This window comes from Bos grunniens, chromosome 20 (assembly GCF_055505025.1).
Source record: "Bos grunniens cultivar Pamir isolate PY7600 chromosome 20, Bosgru_T2T1.0, whole genome shotgun sequence".
In the NCBI taxonomy this organism is placed as follows: domain Eukaryota; kingdom Metazoa; phylum Chordata; class Mammalia; order Artiodactyla; family Bovidae; genus Bos; species Bos grunniens.
This window is the reverse complement of record NC_141184.1, coordinates 45,641,114-45,668,339: the sequence shown is the minus strand read 5'-3', so window position 1 is coordinate 45,668,339 and position 27,226 is coordinate 45,641,114. Positions and strand designations below refer to the sequence as shown.

The window sequence follows — 27,226 nt, the reverse complement described above, 5'->3', positions numbered from 1 at the left end:
GCCGTGTTCCTGAAACTGTCACAACATTGTTAATCAGCTGTACTCAATTAAATCTTCTCTCCTCCTCCTTTTAAGGGAGGAGAGAAGCATGTAGTTGAGGAAGGGGCATGATTGGCTGTTTCTTTGTTTCTCTGCTCCTGCCCCTTAGATTGCCAATTGTAATTTCATGGACACAGGGAGGGAAGATAAATAAATAAAGGGCACCGAAATTCTACTGGTGCCGATCCAAGATGGATCAGGTTCTAATAACAGGTATTACCTTTTTAGTGGGCTCTTTGGAGATCTCCCTTCACCTGCATCCTCGCCTGAGTGAACACATCTCACTACCGTGATCCTAGGAATTGGGGATAGTGTCACCTGTTCTGTGCAGAGGCTTCCACTCACTTCCAGACGATTCTATGGACAGGAGCAAACAGGACTCCATGACAAGTTATGAGAAACATACGTTCTTTGTACTGATAACTTTAGGTGTGAGGCCAATCCTAGCATCGTGACTTGCTTGTCAGCAGCCAGACAGCTATCTTGCCCTTTAGTGTAGGAGTCAGGCACTCAGCAATTGTGTGTCCCAGCCTTCCCAAGCTCACTGTATGATCCTACCAAAGCCTTTCTCACCAGGCTCTTTCTATAGAGAAACCCTCTTCACAAATTTGGCCAACTCTATTTTTAGTGCGTTTATATCCTTGATATGGATGAGGAGTCTGAGTCCCATATCTAGCTCTTAAATTTTCAGTTTTGCAACTTCTTCTGGGTAATACCTCTCAAAATTCATTTTTGTAGCTGCCCCTTTCAGGAATGGAGAGATAGGGAGGCTAAGTAAGGGGGAGGGAAAATTTCAGAAGCGAATTCTGCGAATCTTAGGGCAGGATTGGGTGCTTCAAATGAAAAGGGAAAAAAAACTAAAGCAAAAAGAAAAAAAACCTATTTAAATTATGTTAGCAACCAACCAGGAGAAAAAATGATTGTTAAAGCAAATTGTTAATGTTTTTAGAGAGAATTACTGTAAGACCACATGAAAGAAAACATACTTTTTAGTATACATTTCTTTGAAATGAAAGTATCTTTTTAAATCATTATGAATGAATTTCTTATCTGACTGCACTAAAGGAAGATCAAACTTTGAAGAACATTTAAATATGTTGTACTTAAAGCCCTATTAAATAGATTTTGGCAAAAGTGATGGCTTAGTGAATGTCCTTCTCAAACTCTTTTGTTTAGAGAATTACTTATGAAACTAGTCATTAACACAGCTTAAGCCAACATAGAAAAAGGTTAGAAATCACTGAAGTATAAACACGAAAACCCAACATATAAATAATATACTTAGAAGACTATTAAAATGCCAGCTAATGAAAAAGTCTCATTAAAATGTTCACCTATCAGAGAAAAATGCAAAAATGCATTCAGTATGATACACACACTTATTCAACAGGTGCTCAGTAAAGGGCCACTAAAAAAGCCCAGCAAAGCACTGGGCTGACCACTGACAAGGATAAAAAGAGATATAAAGGCTTCAGTCTTGAGGTCCCTGTAATCTGGAGCATGCAGTAAGCACAGACACACACATCTCACATATCAACACAATAATTCATTAGTCCATGGTTTCTCAACTTTAACCTGTTAAAAATTATGTGGGTTGCTTACTTAAACTGTAGGCTCTGTAGCCTCACTCTCAGACATTCTGATTTTTTAAAGTCTGGGGTACAATCCAAGTACCTCTGGTATTCAGAAGTGGGAATTCCACGAGCCACACTTGGAGAAACATTGTTATACAGAAGCTCCACGAAGGCAGTGGCCAGGTCTGTCTATTTTTTCATGATTATCCAAGCCCTCACACAGAGCCTGGTACATAGTAAACCCTCAGGAGAAACCTCCAAACAAAGGAATGAATGAGTCTGGCTAAACTCCACCATGAACGATGCAAGCAAAATATGACATAAAAACTCAGCAACTTAAGTAGCTCCTCCCTCAGTAGGAAGCAGGTTCCCTTGAGTGAAATCTGAAGGTGCTACAAATGACTCAGTGCACAGGGCTGCATTCTGAAACCTTTCTCTTTGTGGACTGGGGTCCTGGAACCGAGGAAATGTGACCTGATTCTTCTCAGCAAGTTTCTGTCCCTTCCATTCACTGGTAGCATCTGGACCCCAGGGTTCACCCCCATTCCTCTGAATGGAGCCACTGTTCCCTCCCAGAGAGACATATAACTCCTCGAAGCCCACACTGGCAGGCTGGAATTCAAATGGTGCTGGACAGAACAGCTCTTCTATTGGGATCTTACTACGGAAATGTAAAATTAATTATAGCTCTCATAGATGGAAACTTCAGAACTGCAGCAGAGTTCCTTGAGCATATAAGCAATTGATTGTTAGCTGTTTACAAAACTGAGTTGCAGACACCAATCCTCACTGAAGCAGTGATTATTCCTCTAAAATAGCCTTGTAGGTTTTCTTCCTAAAGTTGTGGAGCAACTTCAAACATGTCACAGCTGCACTAATTTCCACAAATAGCTACAAAGAAATAAAATTTTTACAGTGTAATAGATAAATGTAAAAGTAAAATCAAATATTCAGATGACCCCAAAATACTACAGATTTTAAAAATATTCCATTTTTTCCCCAAGGGCCCCTGGTGGCTCAGACGGTAAAGAATCTGCCTGCAATGCAAAAGACCCAGGTTCGATTGGGTCAGGAAAATCCCCTGGAGAAGGAAATGGCTACCCATTCCAATATTCTTGCCAGGAGAACTCCATGGACAGAGGAGCCTGGCAGGTTACAGTCCATAGGGTCACAAAAGAGTCAGACACAACTTAGCGACTAACACAAAAATACTCCAAGACTGTCATTAATTTTTGGAAAGAAAGGATGGATAAGAAGATAAAACAGGATGGATAAAACAAGTGGAAGGGAGAAAGCTCATTGTTGGGAACGTGGTAAGAGAGGGGAGAGCTGTGATCAGCAGTTTAAATTCAGGTATGTGAGAGCAGGCAATTTTATATGGAATAAAAAATTCATCCTGAATTTTAGCTTTATTGATGAATTTGTATTCTGAATATAATCTTATTAAAAATCTCTGCATATGTATCTTGAGGACAACAGAAATCAAAACATGAAGTCACATACCTGTGTCTGTTTAGGACCAATATCCATTCTTTTAAGAAGGTCATTTAAAAAAGCTGTAACACTTTCCCAGGGATAAATGCTGTTAGAACCATCCAGCACGATGACTATGTCTAGCTGAGTGCTACATTCTGCAAGAAAAAGAGTCAATCATGCAAATTTGGCATCTATCTTTAGAGGAATACGAAATGGTTTCATGGTTGAAAGAAGCTCATTTAAAAAGATGATGTTCTTCAGGGCTTCCCTGGTGGTCCAGTGGTTAAGAATCTGCCTTGCAATGCAGGGGCCAGGTTCGATCCCTGGTCGGGAAGATCCCACATGCCACAGAGCAGCTAAGCCAATGAGCCAAAACTACTGAGCCTACATGCTGCAACTACTGAAGCTTGCCCGCCTAGAGCCCGCCCACCACAACTAGGGAGTACTCCCACGCGCCACAGCTGGAGAGAGCCCACATGCAGCAACCAAGACCCAGCACAGTCAAAAATGAATAAATAAAAAACACATAAATCTTTTTTTAAAAAGATGATATTCTACAAAATGGACACATTTCTTTTAAAACCAGAAAAAAAGAGTTTTTTAAATAAAAAGTAAAGGTGATAAATATTCACTGCATTCAGTAACAATTGGTTTGGGATTCACATCAAGTAAACTACATCTCTACTTAATTTTAATTAACACTGTATGAGTTCTCTTTGGAAATTTTTTTCAATATTAATTCTGTATACAGTTCTCATTCCATGTGTATTTCAAATGAGTTTATCTTCCTCAAAGAAATTCACCCTTTAAATAAAAACAATGTGACAGCTTTAGCTCTGATGATTAAATATGACTCTGTAAAGGTTACTTACACTAATATCAGTTCCAAAAATAGCAGTGAGGTTTGGTTATATATTGGCAAAGCAAACATTTACCTAAATTGGTAATGCTGGTAGCCAAGAAAATACTTCAAGCTTTTTGGTATGCTCCTGTGTATACATATATCTCATCCATTGCTTACGCTTTTTAAACATTGCAAAAACACTGCATAAAATCTGTACCTTGTACAGGGGCAATGGAGTTCACGACTTGAAATGTGGGGCTGACATCAGAACAGATTCCAGTTGTGTAATGCAAATGTCCACATCGATAGGCATACAAGGGCCCACATGCCTTTTAAAAATTTAAAAAATTAAAACCATTAGATTAAAAATTACATAACAGATTTTTATGAAGATTTATGATCACAGAATTCCTAGTTCATTAACCATCATTACTCTTCCTTTTCTTACCAGAAACCCTCCTTTTGGGTTGGTGACTAAAGTTGATCCAAATGTCATGTTCTCCTTTACTTCCGTGACATTGGGAATTGATGTATTAACTAAAAATAGAAGAAACTTTTATGAGAGTGGAAAACAAAGTAAAATTAAGTGACTTCGCATAAAAACCTTGTGTTTGCTTTGTTCATATCATAGGACATTCTTCTTTTGGTTCAACTAAATAATCTTCGAAGTATTATTAAGGAGTATAATAAACAAGCGAAGGCAGAAAACTGGCTTTTGTCTCCGAAGCTTTGTCTGGGTCACTGTCTCAAATACTTTTGCTGAACTGTAAAAGAATGCACGACTATCAGGGCAATCAGAACACGGGACAGCCTTTCACACATTTTTTGCTAATTAAATTATAATATTTAGTCTCATAATGTAGATACAAAGTAAATTTACACACTCATCTTATATGTTATATCTACATGTTAAAAATGACCAATGACAAAACGATTTCTGGCAAGAAGAAGGAAAATGGGTAGAAGAACAGAAAAGAAAACTCAAACACAAGATTTTAACCATTATATTCATCATCACAGGGACATTAACAGGGTTACAAAGAAAACCAAAGCAAGATTAGAGCAGTGGTCAGGATGTTTGGATAAAGACATAATGAAGGGACTACATTTGACATTACAAATAAGAACATTGGGCCCTAAAGCATGCAAACCTGGGCAAAAAGAAGTTCCACTCACATTAAAATAGGAAAAAAAAAAAAAAAGATTAGACAGGAAAGGCAAAAACTTCTAAAACCCTGCTTAGCAGAGTGTTAGAATATTTAAAAGTGGCAAAACTCAAGTTCGAGAAAGACTCGTCTCACTGTTCATGCCTATAATCTTTTCTTACTGTAAGTTTACGTGGGAAATGGAGGCAGAGATTGATTCCTGAATGGTCACAGTGACCTCCTAGTCTGAACACTGCCTTTGTCTTGGAATCCAGTCTGGTTTGCTTTGAAAGCATCTGGGACTGGTCTTGAATAACCTGGCTTAGAGGTTTTAATACTAGGGTTGAGCATTCCTGGGATGTTAGGAACTATAGCAGAAACTTTCCTATTGTTCTTAATGTAGCCAGTCCCCATGTTACTGTTGAAACTCTATTCCAGTTTCCAGTAACGGAGGAGTAGCTTCTATCAGAACAACCCTTTGTAAACAACAACTATAAATTTTAGGAAAAGGAAAAAAAAAATGGAACAATCATCCCAAGGCATTGGAAAACAAAGCAAACCAGGCAGAAACTGGAAGAGTCTACACTCGTAAGAGGAGATTAGCACTAGATGAGTTTCCTGTTTTTGTGTTTGTTTGTTTTCCCCAAGGGAAGGCCTGAGCCAGTGGCTAAACCTCAAATAGGACGCACAGTCTTCCTGTCTAAAAGGAACAGAGGACGGAGAATGGGGCAGTGACAGTAATGTCAAGTGAAGGGGGAGTATTTTGGAAAGGAAGCCACAAAAGGAGAGTTTCAATATACACAGATATATTCTTTCCAAATACCTAAATGACCTGAATTGTACATGTGCAGAGTAAACGTCACACAGCCCAGCTAAAAAATTAGAAGAATTGAGTAGAGATTTTAAGGGCTTCCCACTGCTGTTCGGAAATTGACTTCAGCCAAGTAACTGCCTGCTAAAACAAAAAGTTAAGACTTTCCAAAGACACATAACAAGATCTAGAATCTCCACACTTATAATTCAAAAGTTTAATCCAGGATACAATCCAAAGTCACTAAACATAAGAAGAAACAGGAAAACGTAACCTAACTCCAAGAGAAAGGTAATAAATGGAAAGTGACGTTGAGATATTCCAGATGTTGGAATTATCAAGTGAGGCTATTAAAGCAGCTATTAAAGCTATGGTCTTGAATATTAAAAAAAAAAAAAAGTTCATAATGAACAAGCAGGAATTTGAAAAAAACTGAAAAATACAGTATCTTAAGAAAACCTGCAGAGGTTGAGTCATTTCCAAGGCACTTAATACTGTACAGAACACTGACAGGGTTCTAATTCCTACACAGCTGTAGCAGGAATTTTCTAGTCATGTTCTATCTATGATATTTCTATCAAATATGTATATTTCAATATAAATTTACCTTGTGCTATTCTCTTTTTTAAAAAATTAAATTTCTCTATTACAATTTCCTTGTGTGCTATTTTCTTTAAAAAATACTAAGTTAAATTTTGTGGAGTAAATGTGATGAATAGGTTTATTTAGAAAATTTCTTTTGTGTTACTGCCGAGTTTACAAAGGATTCTGGACAATGGAGGCAGTTAAAAGTTACAGAACTAGTAAGACCTTCTCAGTCTATGGCTATTCTATGATGAATTTCTAAAGCAAATGAAAGGCAGAAGGAATAGAAATACGTGAATGATAAAAACTGAAGAATTTTTATAGATGACTTCTGGTATTTTCTTGAGTTGGTTGAAATTTACTTTCAGTGTGAATGCTGGGCATAGTTTAGGATCAGACTTTAACATTTTGACTTTACTTACCTGGGAGATCCAACTTTATGCAAGGTAATGATTCACTTCGCCCAACTGGACATTTATAGACATCTCCAGTTCTGTTCTTGGGTTGGCCAACTAAAGGAGACCCAATAAGCACCCTGGAAGTTAAAAGAATCAATTAACATTTTTGAATAATGAGAAACATTTTATTTTTGTTACTGTATGACTAGTTCTAAGATGACTGACAGTAGCTCCATAGACATAATTAGAATAGTCATCCTCAGTAATTTAATGTTATTTAAAATAAGCAGAGTGTCTTCTCCAAATTGCAGATTGATTTAATAAAAAAAAAAAAAACAATAAAATACATAGGAGAGAGACTTGAGAATATTTTATTTTCTTGTAGCATGTTACTTTAATATATTTTTTATTTGGGGGATGAAAGCATAATTATTGGTTAAGCCTGCTGCTGTGTTAGTTTACAAAACACACATGGAAGTATAAATGACTTTTTCCCAAGGGAAACTGATAATTTCACAGAGAAGTCAGGAAAAAGAAACATTAGATCATCAGATTTAATGTTAGTATATGCTTAGTTTGTAAGTACTTAGAAAATACAGATAGTTATGAGACAGGTTAAAATCACTTATTTTTTTAGACAGAAATATGAAAACATTCTAACAATAATTAATGGAAAAGTATAATCATGATTTATTTTAGTGCTAGTGAAAGCCATTTAACAAGGTCCCCTATAATATCTTCAGGAATACAATGGATGAATGTAGTTGAATGTTAAAATACTTGTTGGGATCCACAGCTGCTCATTCATTGCTTGGGGTTGACTTAGACTATATCTTTGTTAATGACTTAAGTGAAGACACAGAAAGCATAAAAGTATTCTTCAAGTAAATCAGTATACCTATGTGGGCATTCAGAAGTGTCCTAACATTCTGGAACAAGAAATTTAAACTAGTAAAATTTAATAAGAACCTATGTAAATAACTTCACTTATCTTGTGTACTATTATCTACATCAGAACAGAATGTGAGAAACCTGATTTAATAGAAGTTCATGTGAAAAAGTCATGGAAGATTTAGTTGACAGCGAGAAAACAGGAGCCAATAGTGTATTTTAGAGCCAACAAGGCTAACGTGACCTTAGGCTGCAGTGCTAGAAATAAATGCCCTGGTCAAGGAAAGTGATAGCCCCTCTGTGCTCTGCACTGTCGGGACATGTCTGGAATCTCCAAATTAAGAGAGACATAAGCACAATGGAATGTATTTAGGAGGCTATGATTTAGATAGTTCAGAGCCTGGTAATTTTGTCAGACCAGAGATGCTCAAGGGAAAGTTGGGGAGGTTTAGTGTGGAGAAAAAATATCTGAAGGAGAACTGAAAGGTTGTAAAGGGCTGTAGGTGGATTGGGCATGCCTTTTTAAATTTTTCAAAATTTGAAAGTTTGCCATATATAAAAGGGAAGGGATTTTTAATAGAAATGAGTTTTACAACAATTGTAAATATTGAATTGTTGAACAGAATCCCTAAAACATGGCTGTGATATAATGCCTTTGCAAAGCCATTTCTGATATACATAAATAACCATAAAAATGTTCAAACCCTTTAACACATAATTTTTACTTCTGGGAATCTATCCTAAAAAATGAACTAAATTAGGGGAAACAAGCTTGATACATAAATTATAATGCTTATAGGGTATATATAACCATGAAAGATTAAAAGAAATGTGATCAACAGCAAGATTAATTAATTACTGTAAGGCCATTCCATAGAATATTGTGCAGTCATGAAAAGAACAATAGTTAATAAGACTGCATGGTAGGATAAAAATTATAATCTAATTTAAAATAAAAACCTACCTAATTTATTGAAAACTTATGACAACTTGAAGCAAAAGATACCAAATTATATTCAATGTATTTATAAAAGCAATGGTAATAATAGTCTGGATTTATTGAATTCATACCATTCTAAGTGCAGACTGGTTCCAAATAGGAAAAGGAGTACGTCAAGGCTGTATATTGTCACCCTGCTTATTTAACTTATATGCAGAGTACATCATGAGAAACGCTGGACTGGAAGAAGCATAAGCTGGAATCAAGATTGCCGGGAGAAATATCAATAACCTCAGATATGCAGATGACACCACCCTTATGGCAGAAAGTGAAGAGGAACTAAAAAGCCTCTTGATGAAAGTGAAAGTGGAAAGTGAAAAAGTTGGCTTAAAGCTCAGCATTCAGAAAATGAAGATCACGGCATCCAGTCCCATCACTTCATGGGAAATAGATGGGGAAACAGTGGAAACAGTGTCAGACTTTATTTTTTTGGGCTCCAAAATCACTGCAGATGGTGACTGCAGCCATGAAATTAAAAGATGCTTACTCCTTGGAAGGAAAGTTATGACCAACCTAGATAGCATATTCAAAAGCAGAGGCATTACTTTGCCAACAAAGGTCCATCTAGTCAAGGCTGTGGTTTTTCCAGTGGTCATGTATGGATGTGAGAGTTGGACTGTGAAGAAGGCTGAGTGCCAAAGAATTGATGCTTTTGAACTGTGGTGTTGGAGAAGACTCTTGAGAGTCCCTTGGACTGCAAGGAGATCCAATCAGTCCATTCTAAAGGAGATCAGCCCTGGGATTTCTCTGGAGGGAATGATGCTGAAGCTGAAACTCCAGTACTTTGGCCACCTTACTTTGACTCATTGGAAAAGACTCTGATGCTGGGAGGGATTGGGGGCAAGAGGAGAAGGGGACAACAGAGGATGAGATGGCTGGATGGCATCACTGACTCGATGGACGTGAGTCTCAGTGAACTCCTGGAGTTGGTGATGGACAGGGAGGCCTGGCGTGCTGCGATTCATGGGGTTGCAAAGAGTTGGACATGACTGAGCGACTGAACTAACTAACTGAACTAAGTGCTCTCTATGTCTTAAGTAGTTTAATCTCCAGAAAATATAGCATGAACTTTGGTACTAGACTTCCTGAGTTCAAATCATGGTTTTACCCTTTACTTAGCTGTATGGTTTAGGACAAGCCAGTTTTATCTCTATGCCTTAGTTCCTTCATCTGTAAAATGGAAATAGTAAGAGTAGCTACCTAACACAATCATCAAAAGCATGAAATGATTTACTATATATAAAATGTTTAAAACAGTATGTGGCTCATAGCATGTGCTAAGTGTTGGGTTTTTTATTATCACTATATATATTTTCAGATGATGGAACAACATTATCTATGTAGAACACAGATTCAAAGGAAGTACACCAAAAAACAAATTATATTAAGGAAGTTATGATTAGATTTTAGGGAATTACCCCCCCTCCCCCAATATTTGCAAAAACTTTTGTAATGTGATTTATTAAACTAGTTTTATAGTTAAAAATAGTTTGGAGAAAAGTAGTAATGTGTTATGAAAGTATTTAAGTTGAAACTAGATAGATTAATTAATGTTTACAAAGAACATCCTACATGCTCAGCATTAACATTAATGCCAGGCCCTCAGAATACAAAATGGATAAAACACCATTTTTTAGGTGGCTTAAAACTTAGCAGAGGAGCAAATCTACAGATGTAGGGTCATTCCATAGAATACTGTGTACTGATAAGGGTTACTTCTGTGGCATCTGGGCCCAGTCTTGTGAGGAACATCTCAGAAACCACATGGAAAATATATGAGCATGCCAGGAGCATGGCTGAGGTCCTGAGAGTAAATGCTACCAACTCACTAGAGGACACAGCAAAAAGATGCTGAAGGCTAACATATAGGGAGAAGTAACACAGGATTTTAAGAAACAGAGGAAGAAAATCGGTAGGAGTGATCAGAGAGGGCAAGAGAGAACCCGAAAACAGTGACATCACAGAAACCAAAGAAGGCAAGACTATCGAGAACGGGAGCCGTAAGTGTTGAGCAGACTTCATTTTAAGTAACTTGGCTAAAAATGAAGGAGAAGGGCCATATTAATAAACTTGGGCTTCTTTTCTAAAGCAAACCATTCAGGGTTTGAGGGGAGTTTAAATTCATTCTGGAGGAAACCTGGATATGGTACAATAACAGTATCCAAGGGTTTGTAAGTGTGGTATATGGTTTGGAATTTTGTGTACCTTGGGACGCGATTTTGTCCCTCCTTGTCATTAAGGCAGAATTAAGGCAGAATCTATTTTTCCTCCTGTTGAAATTGAGATTTGCTTGATTAAAAAGAATGCAGCAGATATGACACTGTGACTTCTGAGGATAGGCCTTAGGAGATATTGCAGACTCTATCTCACCATTTTTTGGAAATCTGAGACCACCTTGCCATGAAGAAGCCTCGTCTAGCCTAAGGGAGGATGAGAGGCCATGTGAGGAGAAGTGATGCTACAGCAGACAGCAGAAACTCCAATAGGGGAATTAAACCACCAGCATGTTAATAACAGAGGCAGGAGGGAAGAGTGGTCACGGATAGCTCAGGCAAACATGTGGAAACAAGAGCATGAGGCCTGAACACGGAAGGTGATGAGGAAGTAGGGGTGATTGGAAAACAGCACAAAGCTTCCTCATAACCCTCAGCAGGAAACTGGACTTTGAAGGGAAGGTTCTGGAGTTTATATTTGAACTGTAGGGCAGTAGAAAGCCCCTAGAGTCTGATGATAATTGGAAATAATCTGATATAACAACTGGAGCCACGGCCTATTGTGTATTCTGGATAAGGCAAGACTAGAGTGTGAGAACTCAGCAAGTGGTAGAGTGTAGCAATAGGTCAGGACTGAGACAGGGCATTTGAGAGTCAGGATCAGTGATACCGAACGGGTAAGCAGGACACAGGACATAAAACAATTTTGTGTATTTTTCTAGGAGCTATTTGTTCTGACACCAAGCATGCAACTCTGGAAAGAACATAGATCTCACCACTTAATCCTAAGAAAGCCTCACTTTTCCCAGGCTGCATATAAATGACAAGAGCCTAGAAAAATACCAGCCTAGAGTTTACGGAATTTCAGGAATCTTCAGCATTCTCAAGCCGCATTATCTTCCTCTATTTTTTTCTCATAGCACTTAGCACATTCTGACATTCAGTCTACCAGCTTATTAGTTTATTATTTATGTTTTGTTTGTCCCTCCCCAGCAGAATGTAAGCTCCACAATAGCAGGAATTTTCATCTATTCATTCACTCATATATCTTGAGTGACTGAAACAGTGCCAGGTAGAAAATAGACATTCAATAAACATGTATTAAATGAATACATTATGACTGTACCAAATGCTGTAAGAATGTGAATAAGGAAGACCTGGTCACTCGTATGGCCAACTAAAAGGTCCTAATTGTGAAGATTTAAAAAAATTTTTTAGAGGCTGGATATTTTGCTTAAGCAGAATGCCACCTGGGCCTTTAGGTGTCACAGGAAGCACTTCCATGGGTCAAGATTCCAGAAAATCTGTGTTGTTATAAAAGAGAACTGGCTTAAGGAAGAATGCTGGGTTCCACATCCTGGCTCTGTCACACTTGTGTTAAACCTTTGGCAATTCATTCTCTGAGTCCCAGTTTCCTGTCTAGAAAATGAAGATGTTAACAGTCATATTCACTCAAACACACAGGGTCAGTATGAAGACCCAAAGCACAGTTTCATGAACTATGGACATGGTAACTTTAAATTTTAATGCAAGTTTGCTTCAACTCATTAAATTTATATTAAATTTCTGCTTTTTATATGACATTATGGCAATAATTTGTCTGAAGATTAAGAGGATTAAAGAATGTTCTGGATCTCATGTCAGAGAAACACCTGATAAACTCAAAGATCATCAAATTGAGAGAAACACCTCTTCTCCACGAAGAAGCTCCCAATATAATAAAATTTAATAAACTGAGAAATGTTTGCTATTCAAAATAGTCATTCTTGTCATATGACTGTTCTCATATTTATTTGAAAGGTAGCTGTCCTCGGACTGCTGTTTCATATTTATATATTTTTCTTCTTTAAAAGATAGTTTCCTGGAGATTGTTTCATGTTTACATTATTTCTTTTCATCTAACTCTTTCTTGATCTCCAAGCCAAAGTCTTTATCGGAGTACCAAGTACCTCCTGCCAGCCATTAAAAAAAAAAAAAAATCAACAACAGAGTAAGTGTTTGGTCATCTTAGAGAATGAAGTTATACAGTGGCCCCATGAGCTGCTGTGTTTTCGGACATGAAAGGTAGTGGGTAGAAATGAGGTGAACCAAAGAAATGACAAGTTTGGCAAAGAGGAAATTTTAACTTCAAAAGATATTATTAAGACTTAAAAATAAATATTATATTAAAATCTATAAGAGAAAATTTTATAGAACTGTTTGTCTTTTTACCCCAAGCTTGAATAGGCTTGGAAACAAAGAATCAGTCATCTGAGCCCACTAGTAAACCTTACCTGGCACGAAGTAGGGTCCTTTAGGAAAAAGGCAGGCAGCCAATACATTTTGATATATATTGGGTTGGGGATTGGCTAGGGAAGTATTTTCATCATGAGAATCTACTTTGAAAAGACAGGCCAACTGAAGTTTAGCAGTCTTCAACCTTTTTGGCACCAGGGACCAGTTTTAAGGGAGACAATTTTTCCAAAGACCAGGGTGGTGATAAGGGGATGGTTTCAGTATGATTCTCATAAGGAGCCGTCACCTAGAACCCTTGGATACACAGTTCACAGCAGGGTTCACACTCCTATGAGAGTCTAATGACGCTGATCTGACAGGAGGTGGAGTTCAGGTAGTAACTGGAACGTGGGGGACTACAAATGCAGATGAAGTTTTGCTGGCTCACCGCTCACCCACTGATCATCTCCTGCTGTGCGACCCAGTTCGTACCAGAAGGTTGGGGACCCCTGGTTTAGATAGCACTCAAAGGAGTGGGAGCACATGCTGGAAGGAAGGAAGCAAAGAGCAACTGAGAATGGAAAACCCATATCAACATCTCATTTTTTCTCATCTGTCTGAGACCTTGCCATACTAGTGATCACCACTAACTCTGGAAGGCTTCTGCAATGCTGAGCACATTGGCTTTTCTTCTCTTCAAAGCAAAACTATTAAACCAATTGTACTTTTTGTGACATTTTCTAAACCACAGTGCAACTATTTGGATGCTCCAGCTCAGGCTAATCATAATAAACAATGGCTGGATTTAATCAGAGGTATAATGTGTTCTGCTACTGAGAAAACATGTGATTTCTGAGCCAAAGATATAAAGGTTACACTCCACAGGAAACTTCTGAAAGGTGAAGGGAGATAGGCTGCCTTTTCTGTTAGTTTTTCATGCTTTCCAAAGATATAAAGTAATGCTTTTCAAATATACAGACTGCACGTGTTATGGACCAACAACCAACTTAGGCATACTTGATGTAAGATGGATCAGGATGATTTTTTAAAAAAATCTGAGGTTGCAAAGTTGCCAAACATGACCAGTAGATATGATTTATGCTGGTGCCCATCTCTGGAGAAAATAACAAAATCCGTGTTCTCCCAAATATGTCAGTTATTTTATAGTTCATTTCTTAAAATGTCTGCATCCTATCTGATTTTATAAACACTTAAGAATATCCAAACATACTACTAAAATTTATTTTGCATGACCAGTGCCTGGATATTTTTAGAATGGTATGTTGCTATCATGTCATCCTTAAAGATTTGAATATTTAGATATTTTTTCGGTTGAATTTAGTTCAGTTGCTCAGTCATGTCCAACTCTTTGTGACCCCATGGACTGTAGCACGCCAGGCCTCCCTGTCCATCACCAACTCCCAGAGTTTACTCAAACTCATGTCCATTGAGTTGGTGATGCCATCCAACCATCTCATCCTCTGTTGTCCCTTTCTCCTCCTGCCTTCGATCTTTCCCAGCATCAGGGTCTTTTCCAGTGAGTCAGTTCTTCGCATCAGGTGGCCAAAGGACTGGAGTTTCAGCTTCAGCATCAGTCCTTCCAATGAATATTCAGGACTGATTTCCTTTAGGATGGACTGGTTGGATCTCCTTGCAGTCCAAGGGACTCTCAAGAGTCTTCTCCAATACCACAGTTTAAAAGCATCAATTGTTCGGTGCTCAGTTTTCTTTATAGTCCAAGTCTCACATCCATATATGACTACTGGAAAAACCATAGCCTTGACTAGATGGACCTTTGTTGGCAAAGTAATGTCTCTGCTTTTTAATATGCTGTGTAGGTTGGTCATAACTGTTCTTCCAAGGAGTAAGCTTAGATATTTGTAGTTCATTTAATTTTAAATTCAATTGGCCACACTGTTTGTTTCCCTGATTTTCACACTTTTTCCATAAAATCATTGTAAGCATGGAATGTCAGAATACAATTTAAATATCTGATATCCATATACATATTCAAATGCTCATGAGCTTTCATTCACGTTAAAATGTAAAGTCTAAAACTATGGAGACAGTTATTATCAACTTTTACTTTTATAATAGAGCTCTAATAAGAGTAACAGCCCTAGATAGTGAGCGGAGACTTGAGTTCTATTTTTCCCTAAATAGCTATATTTCCCTAGGGGAGTTACTTTAAAAACAAACTTTATTGAAGTATGAATTACCACTTTAATGTATACGAATCGATGGGTTTGGGGATAAGAAGGAGCAATGGCTGCGCTTTGCTGGAGTAGCAGTGAAGAGATATCTCACGCCCAAGGTAAGAGAAACGCAAGTAAGATGGTAGGTGTTCCAAGAGGGCATCAGAGGGCAAACACACTGAAACCATACTCACAGAAAACTAGTCAATCTAATCACACTAGGATCACAGCCTTGTCTAACTCAATGAAACTAAGCCATGCCCGTGGGGCAACCCAAGATGGGCGGGTCATGGTGGAGAGATCTGACAGAAAGTGGTCCACTGGAGAAGGGAATGGCAAACCACTTCAGTATTCTTGCCTTGAGAACCCCATGAACAGTATGAAAAAGCAAAATGATAGGATACTGAAAGAAACTCCCCAGGTCAGTAGGTGCCCAATATGCTACTGGAGATCAGGGGAGAAATAACTCCAGAAAGAATGAAGGGATGGAGCCAAAGCAAAAACAATACCCAGCTGTGGATGTGACTGGTGATAGAAGCAAGGTCCGATGCTGTAAAGAGCAATATTGCATAGGAACCTGGAATGTCAGGTCCATGAATCAAGGCAAATTGGAAGTGGTCAAACAAGCAATGGCAAGAGTGAATGTCAACATTCTAGGAATCAGCAAACTGAAATGGACTGGAATGGGTGAATTTAACTCAGATGACCATCATACCTACTACTGCAGGTAGGAATCCCTCAGAAGAAATGGAGTGGTCATCATGATCAACAAAAGAGTCCGAAATGCAGTACTTGGATGCAATCTCAAAAACGACAGAATGATCTCTGTTCATTTCCAAGGCAAACCATTCAATATCACAGTAATCCAAGTCTATGCCCCAACCAGTAATGCTGAAGAAGCTGAAGTTGAACGGTTCTATGAAGACCTACAAGACCTTTTAGAACTAACACCCAAAAAAGATGTCCTTTTCATTATAGGGGACTGGAATGCAAAAGTAGGAAGTCAAGAAACACCTGGAGTAACAGGCAAATTTGGCCTTGGAATACGGAATGAAGCAGGGCAAAGACTAATAGAGTTTTGCCAAGAAAATGCACTGGTCATAACAAACACCCTCTTCCAAAAACACAAGAGAAGACTCTACACATGGACATCACCAGATGGTCAACTTACCAAAATCAGATTGATTATATTCTTTGCAGCCAAAGATGGAGAAGCTCTATACAATCAGCCAAAACAAGACCAGGAGCTGACTGTGGCTCAGACCATGAACTCCTTATTGCCAAATTCAGACTTAAATTGAAAAAAGTAGGGAAAACCACTAGACCATTCAGGTATGACCTAAATCAAATCCCTTATGATTATACAGTGGAAGTGAGAAATAGATTTAAGGGCCTAGATCTGATAGATAGAGTGCCTGATGAACTATGGAATGAGGTTCATGACATTGTAAAGGAGACAGGGATCAAGACCATTCCCATAGAAAAGAAATGCAAAAAAGCAAAATGGCTGTCTGGGGAGGCCTTACAAATAGCTGTGAAAAGAAGAGAAGCGAAAAGCAAAGGAGAAAAGGAAAGATATAAACATCTGAATGCAGAGTTCCAAAGAATAGCAAGAAGAGATAAGAAAGCCTTCTTCCGCAATCAATGTAAACAAATAGAGGAAAACAACAGAATGGGAAAGACTAGGGATCTCTTCAAGAAAATCAGAGATACCAAAGGAACATTTCATGCAAAGATGAGCTCGATAAAGGACAGAAATGGTATGGACCTAACAGAAGCAGAAGATATTAAGAAGAGATGGCAAGAATACACAGAAGAACTGTACAAAAAAGATCTTCACGACCCAGATAATCACAATGGTGTGATCACTGACCTAGAGCCAGACATCCTGGAATGTGAAGTCAAGTGGGCCTTAGAAAGAAAGCATCACTACAAACAAAGCTAGTGGAGGTGATGGAATTCCAGTTGAGCTATTCCAAATCCTGAAAGATGATGCTGTGAAAGTGCTGCACTCAATATGCCAGCACATTTGGAAAACTCAGCAGTGGCCACAGGACTGGGAAAGGTCAGTTTTCATTCCAATCCCAAAGAAAGGCAATGCCAAAGAATGCTCAAACTACCACACAATTGCACTCATCTCACACGCTAGTAAAGTAATGCTCAAATTCTCCAAGCCAGCCTTCAGCAATATGTGAACCGTGAACTTCCTGATGTTCAAGCTGGTTTTAGAAAAGGCAGAAGAACCAGAGATCAAATTGCTAACATCCACTGGATCATGGAAAAAGCAAGAGAGTTCCAGAAAAACATCTATTTCTGCTTTATTGACTATGCCAAAGCCTTTGACTGTGTGGATCACAACTAACTGTGGGAAATTCTGAAAGAGATGGGAATACCAGACCACCTGATCTGCCTCTTGAGAAACTTGTATGCAGGTCAGGAAGCAACAGTTAGAACTGGACATGGAACAACAGACTGGTTCCAAATAGGAAAAGGAGTAGGTCAAGGCTGTATATTGTCACCCTGCTTATTTAACTTCCATGCAGAGTACATCATGAGAAATGCTGGGCTGGAAGAAGCACAAGCTGGAATCAATCTTGCCGGGAGAAATATCAGTAACCTGAGATATGTAGATGACACCACCCTTATGGCAGAAAGTGAAGAGGAACTCAAAAGCCTCCTGATGAAAGTGAAAGTGGAGAGTGAAAAAGTTGGCTTAAAGCTCAACATTCAGAAAACGAAGATCATGGCATCCGGTCCCATCACTTCATGGGAAATAGATGGGGAAACAGTGGAAACAGTGGCAGACTTTATTTTTTTGGGCTCCAAAATCACTGCAGATGGTGACTACAGCCATGAAATTAAAAGACGTTTACTCCTTGGAAGGAAAGTTATGACCAACCTAGATTGCACATTCAAAAGCAGAGACATTACTTTGCCAACAAAGGTTCATCTAGTCAAGGCTATGGTTTTTCCTGTGGTCATGTATGGATGTGAGAGTTGGACTGTGAAGAAGGCTGAGTGCTGAAGAATTGATGCTTTTGAACTGTGGTGTGGAGAAGACTCTTGAGAGTCCCTTGGACTGCAAGGAGATCCAACCATTCTGAAGGAGATCAGCCCTGGGATTTCTTTGGAAGGAATGATGCTAAAGCTGAAACTCCAGTACTTTGGCCACCTCATGCGAAGGGTTGACTCATTGGAAAAGACTCTGATGCTGGGAGGGATTGGGGCAGGAGGAGAAGGGGCCGACAGAGGATGAGATGGCTGGATGGCATCACTGACTCGATGGACTCGAGTCTGGGTGAACTCCGGGAGTTGGTGATGGACAGGGAGGCCTGGCGTGCTGCGATTCATGGGGTCGCAAAGAGTCGGACATGACTGATCGACTGATCTGATCTGATCTGATACACCAGTAAATCTATCACCACAATCTATACCATAAACATATCCATTACTTCCAAAAGTTTACTCATGCCCTCTTTAGTAGTAATAGTTATTATTACTATTATTTTGTGATAAGAACACCTAACAAAAAAATCTACATTCTAAGCAAAATTTTATGTATAAAATACAGTATTGTTAACTATCTGGAGAAGGAAATGGCAACCCATTCCAGTATTCTTGCCTGAAAATCCCATGAACAGAGGTGAGGTGCCTGGTGGGCTACAGTCCATGAGGTTGCAAAGAATCAGACACGACTGAGGAACTAACACAGACTGTTAACGATAGGTGCTGTGCTGTATAGTGAATCTCCAGGACTTATTCATTTTGCTTCACTGAAGCTTGTACCCTTTGATTAATGCTTTCCTGTTTTGCCCTTGTTTGAACCCCTGGTAACCACCATTCCGTCCTCTGCTTTTATGAGCTCGATTATTTTAGGTTCCTCATATAAGTGGGATCATGCCATATTTGTGCTTCATCTGGCTTATTTCACTTAGTAAAACATCCTTCAGGTTCATCCATATTTTCTTAAATAGAAAGATTTTCTTCTTATTTAAGGCAGAATAATACTCTACTATATATGCAAAACATTAAAAAAAAATCTATTCATCTGTCAATGGACATTTAAATTCCTTTCAAGTTGTGCTTTTTGTGAATAATGCTGCAATGAATATGTGAATGCAGATATCTCTTCAAGATCTTGATTTTCATTCCTTTGAATATTTACCCAGAACTGGGTGAAGAAGTGAAGTCACTCAGTCTTGTCCGACTCTTTGTGACCCCATGGACCGTAGCCTACAAGGCTCCTCTGTCCATGGAGTTTTCCAGGCAAGAGTACTGGAGTGGGTTGCCATTCCCTTCTCCAGGGGATCTTCCTAATCTAGGAATCTAATCTAGGTCTCCTGCATTGCACGCAAATTCTTTACCAACTGTACCAGCAGGGAAGCCCTTTTATACAAGCTCCACTTAAAAAAACTCACTAAAAATTATATTAACTACAAAGCAAAAGACCTCTAATATTAATTTTGTATAGTTTTCAAAAGATAAATATGCTTTAAAAAATCATACTAAAGTGAACTTAACCAACATTAAGGGGCTTAAAATTATATAAAATTCAGTGAGGTTCATTATAAATAATAGACTAAATTCAATAGGTAAGTAAAGTACTAAAAATATAAGCCTCATGTTATATTATGGAAGTGATACTAATCCTCAAGATAGCATCTCACATGCTTCCATATACCTCCTGTTGAATTTCAGCTAGACTAAAATGCGGACAAAGAACTCTTGCCAGAATAACATAACAAAACAATGACTATTTTGAATAAGGCCCTTCTTTGAAGTCAACCCAGGTTTCAACAGAATCACTAACCACAGCTCTTAATATTGCCAAGGATTTTTTCCTTTTTCAATTTCTATTACCAAATGATTAGACTACATTTCCTACCCTCAATGATTCATTCTAAGTCTCATTCATAAAACGAACTGTAACCAAATCATATTTTCCATTACCTTGTAAGAAAACTAAACAACAAGAAAACCCATTGACTTACCATTTCCCTTCTTCGTTTTCATATTGTTGGACAGTATATCCAAACATGTCCTCCACTGGGCCGCTGAAAGTCATTGAGTTTTTCACATCAACATTGAATGACACACAGAAGCGTAGAACAACTTTAAGAGAGGAAACAAACATCTAGTTACATAGAGTTAACTACAATTCCATTATGTTTTGAATTATTAAGGCATTCTTGAGGTTACCATTCAAAGCTGGTGCTTATTACAAAGAGCAATGACGCTCAAAGAATGGGAACAACCAGAAAGGTCTGCAAAGGTCTGTATTACTGACTGGAAATCAACCTAAAGTATTAACATTCAAACACATTCCATAGTAATTTAGTATCTGTACCATTCCCAGAACCAAAGATTTCAAAATGCGTGGGAAGGAGCTGGCAGAAATCATATGACTAACGCAGTCACAGATAGTTTTCCAGTAGTTATCCCTAGATCAAACTGTGGCCACTAAGGAAATGTAAACAGCTTCATTTTCACATTTTGACTACAGAGGATACAAGCATCACCATTTAAAGCCTCGAAAGAGGGAGCTTTCTCATTGCTGCTTCAAAAAGGAAGGCAAGCTGACTGTTTCCACCCAGAGATGGCCTCCTATGCAGGCTTGAGGTTTGCTCTGCTTCCATCTCTGAATCAAGCAGGGTGGGGAAGCTTGTACACTGAGGTCTCTTTATTATGTTGGTAGTGATAGCCTCACAGATGGAGAGGCTAAATATGTTGAGATTAAATTAGATGATTCATCTAAAGAGTTTACTCAATGCCTGGTACATACTACATATTAAATGAAGGTTGCTGCTGCTGCTGCTAAGTCACTTCAGTCGTGTCCAACTCTGTGTGACCCCATAGACGGCAGCCCACCAGGCTCCCCTGTCCCTGGGATTCTCCAGGCAAGAACACTGGAGTGGGTTGCCATTTCCTTCTCCAATGCATGAAAGTGAAAAGTGAAAGGGAAGTCACTCAGTCGTGTCCGACTCTTAGCGACCCCATGGACTGCAGCCTACCAGGCTCCTCTGTCCATGGGATTTTCCAGGCAAGAGTACTGGAGTGGGGTCAATGAAGGTTAAACCTCTTCAATTTTTTTTTTGTTTGTTTGTTTGTTTGAAGTTCAGGTAATCCTTTATTGGTGAGGTTCTTTTCTAAAAGGGTTCTACTGCTGCTACTGCAAAGTCGCTCCAGACGTGTCCGACTCTGTGTGACTCCATGGAATGGAGCCCATCAGGCTCCTCTGTCCATGGGATTTTCCAGGCAAGAATACTGGAGTGCCCTCCTCCAGGGGATCTTCTTGACCCAGGGATCAAACACACATCTCTATGTCTCCTGCATTGGTAGGCAATTTCTTTGCCACTAGCACCACGTGGGTAGCCCTAAAAGGGTTCTTCAGTTCTGTTGCTGAGTCCCGCCTGACTCTTTGCGACCCCATGGACTGCAGCAGGCCAGGTTTCTGGGTGGTGCCAAATTCTCTCAAATGGATGGTGTCAAATTCCATCTTTGGTACTGGTTTTTAAAGCATACTTGTAAAGTTCCAAAGAATTCCCCTCCTAGATGTAACTAAAAATTCTTCCCGAAGAATATGCTGTTATAAAATCACACAGCATCATAAGGTGTATTGAGATGATTAAACTCGCTCTTTTGTGTTTTACAGCTACATGTAAACAGAAAAAATTTTATTTCTTATTCACCGTATACTCTTCCATAAATATAACATAAATTCAGACTCTAACTCATTCCAGGCTCTAATTTATAACTTTCAAATTTTGGTAACTATATTAAATGCTTATTTGATGCAGAAAATTGTACATAACTTAGAGAAAATTATTCTTCATAAAAAGATATTCTGTATACTTTTATTTATAAAGTCTTCTTTTGATCTCCTGACCTAGAAGATCTCCTCACTTCAATATATTAAGGGCTTAACTATTAAGCCCTCTTATTTAAAAAAAAAATCCCTCATAGAAATAATTATTAAATACTACCTACATCGTAAGTACAATGTAGTGAGATTTTTTTTTAAATTACTTAAAGGTAGGGACTCTTTTTCATCTTTCTTAACCTTGTACACAAGGCTCCTTGTACACAAATGGGCAATAACATATTCATAGAATGAAAGATAACATATTGAAGGAGAAAATGTGCCAGTTGTCAATAGATATGGACTGGAACTATTTCATCTTAGTTAAGGAAGACTTTATGGAGATGGAAATTTTCAAGTTAGATTTTTAAGGATAGGGACAGATACAGCTTGGCAGTGAGATGAAAATGTGTCCCAAGGATTTGAGAGAGTCTCTGCAAGAAATAAGATACAGGACGGGACAAATATGGTTACAAGATCACAGAGGGAGATTTGCCTGGCTGGTGTGGAAGATGCAGGAAAAGAATGGATGGGTAGCACAGGTCCACTTATGTACATTTCCTGTTCATTCTTCAAGGATGATGGCGAACAGCTGGTTACCATCTTCTGCATAATGGCTTTTCATGTATTTGAAGACAGTTTCAAACACTGTTCACTCTGCTCCAAACTAAATAGTACATGTTCCAACTCTTTTCTCACAGTTTTTTTGAACACTTTCAACAGATTATTTTTGATATGAGAGACACAAAAAATAGTTCTCTAAACAGCAGGATTTCTCAGCTTTGACACTATTGACATTCTGGCTCAGAAAATACTTTGTTATGAGGGCCTGCCTGTGCAAGGTAGGGTATTTGACAGCATCCCTGGTCCCTGGCCGTACGATGTTAGTAGTTCGCCCTGAGTCATGAAGATCAAAAATGTCTCCAGACACATGTGCAGAATCACTGTACTATATAGATAAGGAGTAGAAAACCACTACCAATGATTTTATCAAAGAAGGTGCCTGAAAACCAATTGTAGTCTGCCGACCAGCGGCTACTGCATCATGTGGGAGCTTGTGAGGGATCTAGAATCTCAGGCCCTCTCCAGATTTCCTGAATCAGAATCTACATCCCAACAAATTCCCCAGAAAAACAGACTTCTGTTAAGGTCTGAGAAGTATGGGTCTGTAGCACGGTACCCCTCTTTCATAATGTTGATGCAGGTAACAGAATTTACCTAAATTAAAACTACTCATCATCCTTTAGGAATACAAAGGGAAAAGGATTTCCTTTAATTAAGGTCAACCTAATTAAAGAAATTAATTTAAGAGGTCAACCCCTCTTGAAAGATTTTCCCTGAAGTTCATCATCTTCAGTATATGTGTGCATGAGTGCTAAGTCACTTCAGTGGGGTCTGGTTCTTTGCGACCCCATGGACTGTAGGCTCCTCTGTCCACGTGATCTCCAGGCAAGAATACCAGAGTGGGTTGCCACACTGTCCTCCAGGGGATCTTCCTGACCCAGGAATCGAACTTGTGTCTCATGTCTCCTGCACTGGTAGGCGGGTTCTTTACCACTAGGGTTACCTGGGAAGCCCCATCTTCAGTATGCTTCCCAAAGGCTATTCACAGTGCTTCTCGATATAAGAACAAAAGTTTTGGTTTCCTTCTGGGGACCTGTTTGTTTATTCTACATGTTGTGTGGAATGTCCGGGGGTGTGTGCTGAACTTTTTTTTTTCATTTCCTGTCCTCAGAATTCCACAGGCAATTTGCCCAAAACGATTGTAAATCAGTTTCTTTCATGTTTTCTAAGACACCAAGGAGCCTGAAGCACAGGAGATGACATTAAAAAAAAATAGTTTACATCTTGTTCTTTCGATTTAAAGGAGCGCATAAACAAAAGTAGCTTCTCGTAAATTTTAGTACAATGTTCACATTACTATATTCAGTTATCTTGGAACTTCATGTACTAGAAGTAAAGCAAAATCACACTTATTTTTAACCAAAGTTTAAAAGAAAACAGCAAACAGACTGGGGTGGCTTCAGGAGCAACATGGGGAGAAAATGATGGGAAAAATACACAGACAATAATCAGAGGTCAAAAGTAAATTCTGGTTTCTCATGTACCAACAACAGAGAATTTTTCCTTTAATATTATTAACAGCTACATAGTATACTTATTGTGTGTTACACCTCACAAGCTCCATCTCATTTAATTTGCTAACAAGCCTACAATCAAATACCACTATTATTACCATTGGACAGAAGAGGAGAAGGAGGCTTAGGATGATAGAGAAATTTGCCTACATTTCTTCAGGACTCCCAAATCATTTACATTAATCATTTATTGCAATGTGGGAGACCTGGGTTCGATCCCTGGGTTGGGAAGATCCCCTGGAGAAGGAAATGGCAACCCACTCCAGTATTCTTGCCTGGATAATCCCATGGATGGAGGAGCCTGGTGGGCTACAGTCCACGGGACGGCAAAGAGTCGGACATAACTGAGCGACTTCACTTCACTTCACTTCACTTCACTAATCACTTAGCACTAAAACTGGGATGAGTTAATAGAAGGTAACACAGAGATGGGTTTAGAAGAGAGGCTACTATGAGTCCATGTAATTCCATCTTCTGAGGAGCAATTTGAGGGGGAGGCTCTTTCACAGTGGCCAGGGCTGGGAGCACGTTCAGAGGGAGGGAGGGAAAGATTGTAATAGAGAGAAGTCATGGCTACAGAGCTAGATAAAGCTGCAAAAGGGACTTAAGCTGAAACATATAGGTTTAGGTTGCAGCAGCAGCAGAAAAGAAGTGGAAAGACTTGCTCCTCTTCAAATATGGTGATGTGACTTATACATCTAAGAGCCAATAACTGAGGAGGATGCTGAGATAGTTGGTCCTGAAAGATAGCTCTTATAAAAGATCAGTTTGTGCAATTTCTTTACTCCAGGATGGAGTATGATGACAACAAATGAGAGAAAGACAACAAATGAGAAAAAGAGAGGGACAAGAAACCTTCAGTTGTATAATGTCTTACGCTTACAAACATTTCCATGTAAATAAAGGTATTGAGCTAGTCAGTAAACTAAGATTAGGAGGAGAGCAGTCAATACTCTCTTTTTATGTGTTGGAAACGAGCTCACAGGGGTTAAGTGATTTGTCCATGGTCAGGCTGTATTAGTGGCAGAGATAAGACATCAACATTGGTCTTCTGAGGTCAAATCATAGACTTTCTGTGACTACAGTGTGATTGAGTTAGGTTAATAAAAATAAAAAATAACAACCTATCTCAACAAAACCCTCATATGGGCCCATAAGAGCTCTTAATCACCTTGTAACTTTGAAGCATTTGAGGATAACAGGCAGGAAATAAAGGGGGCAAATTCTGGGCATCTCTAGCAGGCATTGACTCCCCCGTGGAAGGAAGGTCCCCCTCCTGCACACATCCTCTGAGTTCTCAAAAAAGTCACTGCAGCCTGTTTTATTGTTTTCTTCTAATGAAAAAAATTTTGTCTTTCACAGGGTGATCCAGAAATTTTGATGTATTAATATCTAGATTAGAGTATTTAATAGCCAGAGGGATTCTGAATATTTTAAACTCTAAGCCCAAGGCAAGAGGGTATCAAAGAAATGCTGACTAGGACTGTGTATCCAAATGATCTTGCTTTCTTTCAGCAACTTCCTACACGTTTATCCAATCTAGAAATAACAGAAATCATGCAATTAACATTACTTTATTATTTTTAAAGAGTGAAATGATACAGTATTGAGATGGAAAATAATACTAGTGTTATTATATTATAGTTAATTAATGACTTTTAGAGCAAATTCCTTGATACTATAGAAAGACGGTGATCTTTAGAGATATATGAGCCTGAGCTTACACCTAGCCCTTTATCTTATATTATTTATTCAGTTATTCATATTTATTAAACTACTCCAAAATATTAATCAAGTCTTTATTTTGGGTTGGATATATGCTAAGCCCTGGAGATAGTTATAAAAAGACAGTGCTCCTGTTTTCACAGATCTAGAGCCTACCTGGGAAAAAAAATGGCAAGTGAGCCCCAGTTTATCATATTTCAAAGAAAGTTATAAATACCTTCCATGTATTGGCTGCTGTGAGATATACAAAGTATTCACGTAGCAATAGAGAATGCTCAATCCTCCACTGCTTTCAGAGGTAGAATTCAAAGAGTCACTTTACCATCTGGCACTTGAGTTTTCTTTTAGAAGTGGATTTCCCTCCATTCTGATGACCATTTGTATCTTGAAAAGTGATACAGATGTGTTATATCAATGGGGGCAGGACAGTGGGTTCATTGACTCATTTCAATAGCAAATTTCCTGTTTTTTAAACCCAGCTGCAATGACATCTGTAAAGAAAATCTAAGATGAGGGTGTCAGGCCTTCCAAATGGAAGGGCCAGCCGAGGAGGAGCACAGGTGATCCTGCCTCTCAGTTAGATCTCTTGGATTCTCAGCTCAGTCTCCCAGAAGGTGATGCATATTGCTGATGTCACCCAGGCTCCGAGTCAACAGCAACTTGAGGCTTCTCTCACGTGTGGCAATCTACTTCCCTCTAATCGACTTCAAACATGATATTTGCATTGCTAAGTCACTTCAGTCGTGTCTGACTCTGTGCGACCCTATGGACTGTAGCCAGCCAGGCTCCTCTGTCCATGGATTTCTCCAGGCAAGAATACTGGAGTGGGTTTTGCATACAAGTTCCTTTAAAAGGTAAAATTTGATCAAGAGTTTAAGTGAATCTGTCCGCAAAAGTGATAGCACTATATAATTCTAGTTGAAATCTGAGATAATTATTTTTATAGCAGTGCAATCTTGAGAAGGAGAAGCCAAAGAACTCCAGTGGTGAAGAGTTGGGAAGTAAAAACAGAATGAAAATAAGACAATATTAAAACCTTGAGCAGAAAGTATAGGATCAACATGTGTTTGGAAATGTCATCATATTTTCAAATACGGAAAATCTACATTTTTCTGGGAA

At 38.7% G+C, this 27,226-nt stretch overlaps 1 protein-coding gene across 2 annotated transcripts in view; it reads right to left on the bottom strand.

The window, feature by feature from the left end:
* ITGA1 (integrin subunit alpha 1) overlaps positions 1–27,226 on the bottom strand; it is a 182,044-nt gene that overhangs the window by 95,553 nt on the left and 59,265 nt on the right. For both annotated transcript variants that reach the window (XR_015148718.1, XM_086361668.1), the window contains exons 2-6: positions 20,377–20,497; positions 6,897–7,009; positions 4,382–4,470; positions 4,151–4,262; positions 3,117–3,244 (exon numbers count right to left, since the gene is read on the bottom strand). Coding sequence is in view for 1 of the 2 variants with exons in the window: in XM_086361668.1 (XP_086217794.1) it covers positions 3,117–3,244; positions 4,151–4,262; positions 4,382–4,470; positions 6,897–7,009; positions 20,377–20,497 (563 nt within the window). In the remaining variant the exon portion in view is untranslated. The remainder of the gene's footprint in view (positions 1–3,116; positions 3,245–4,150; positions 4,263–4,381; positions 4,471–6,896; positions 7,010–20,376; positions 20,498–27,226) is intronic.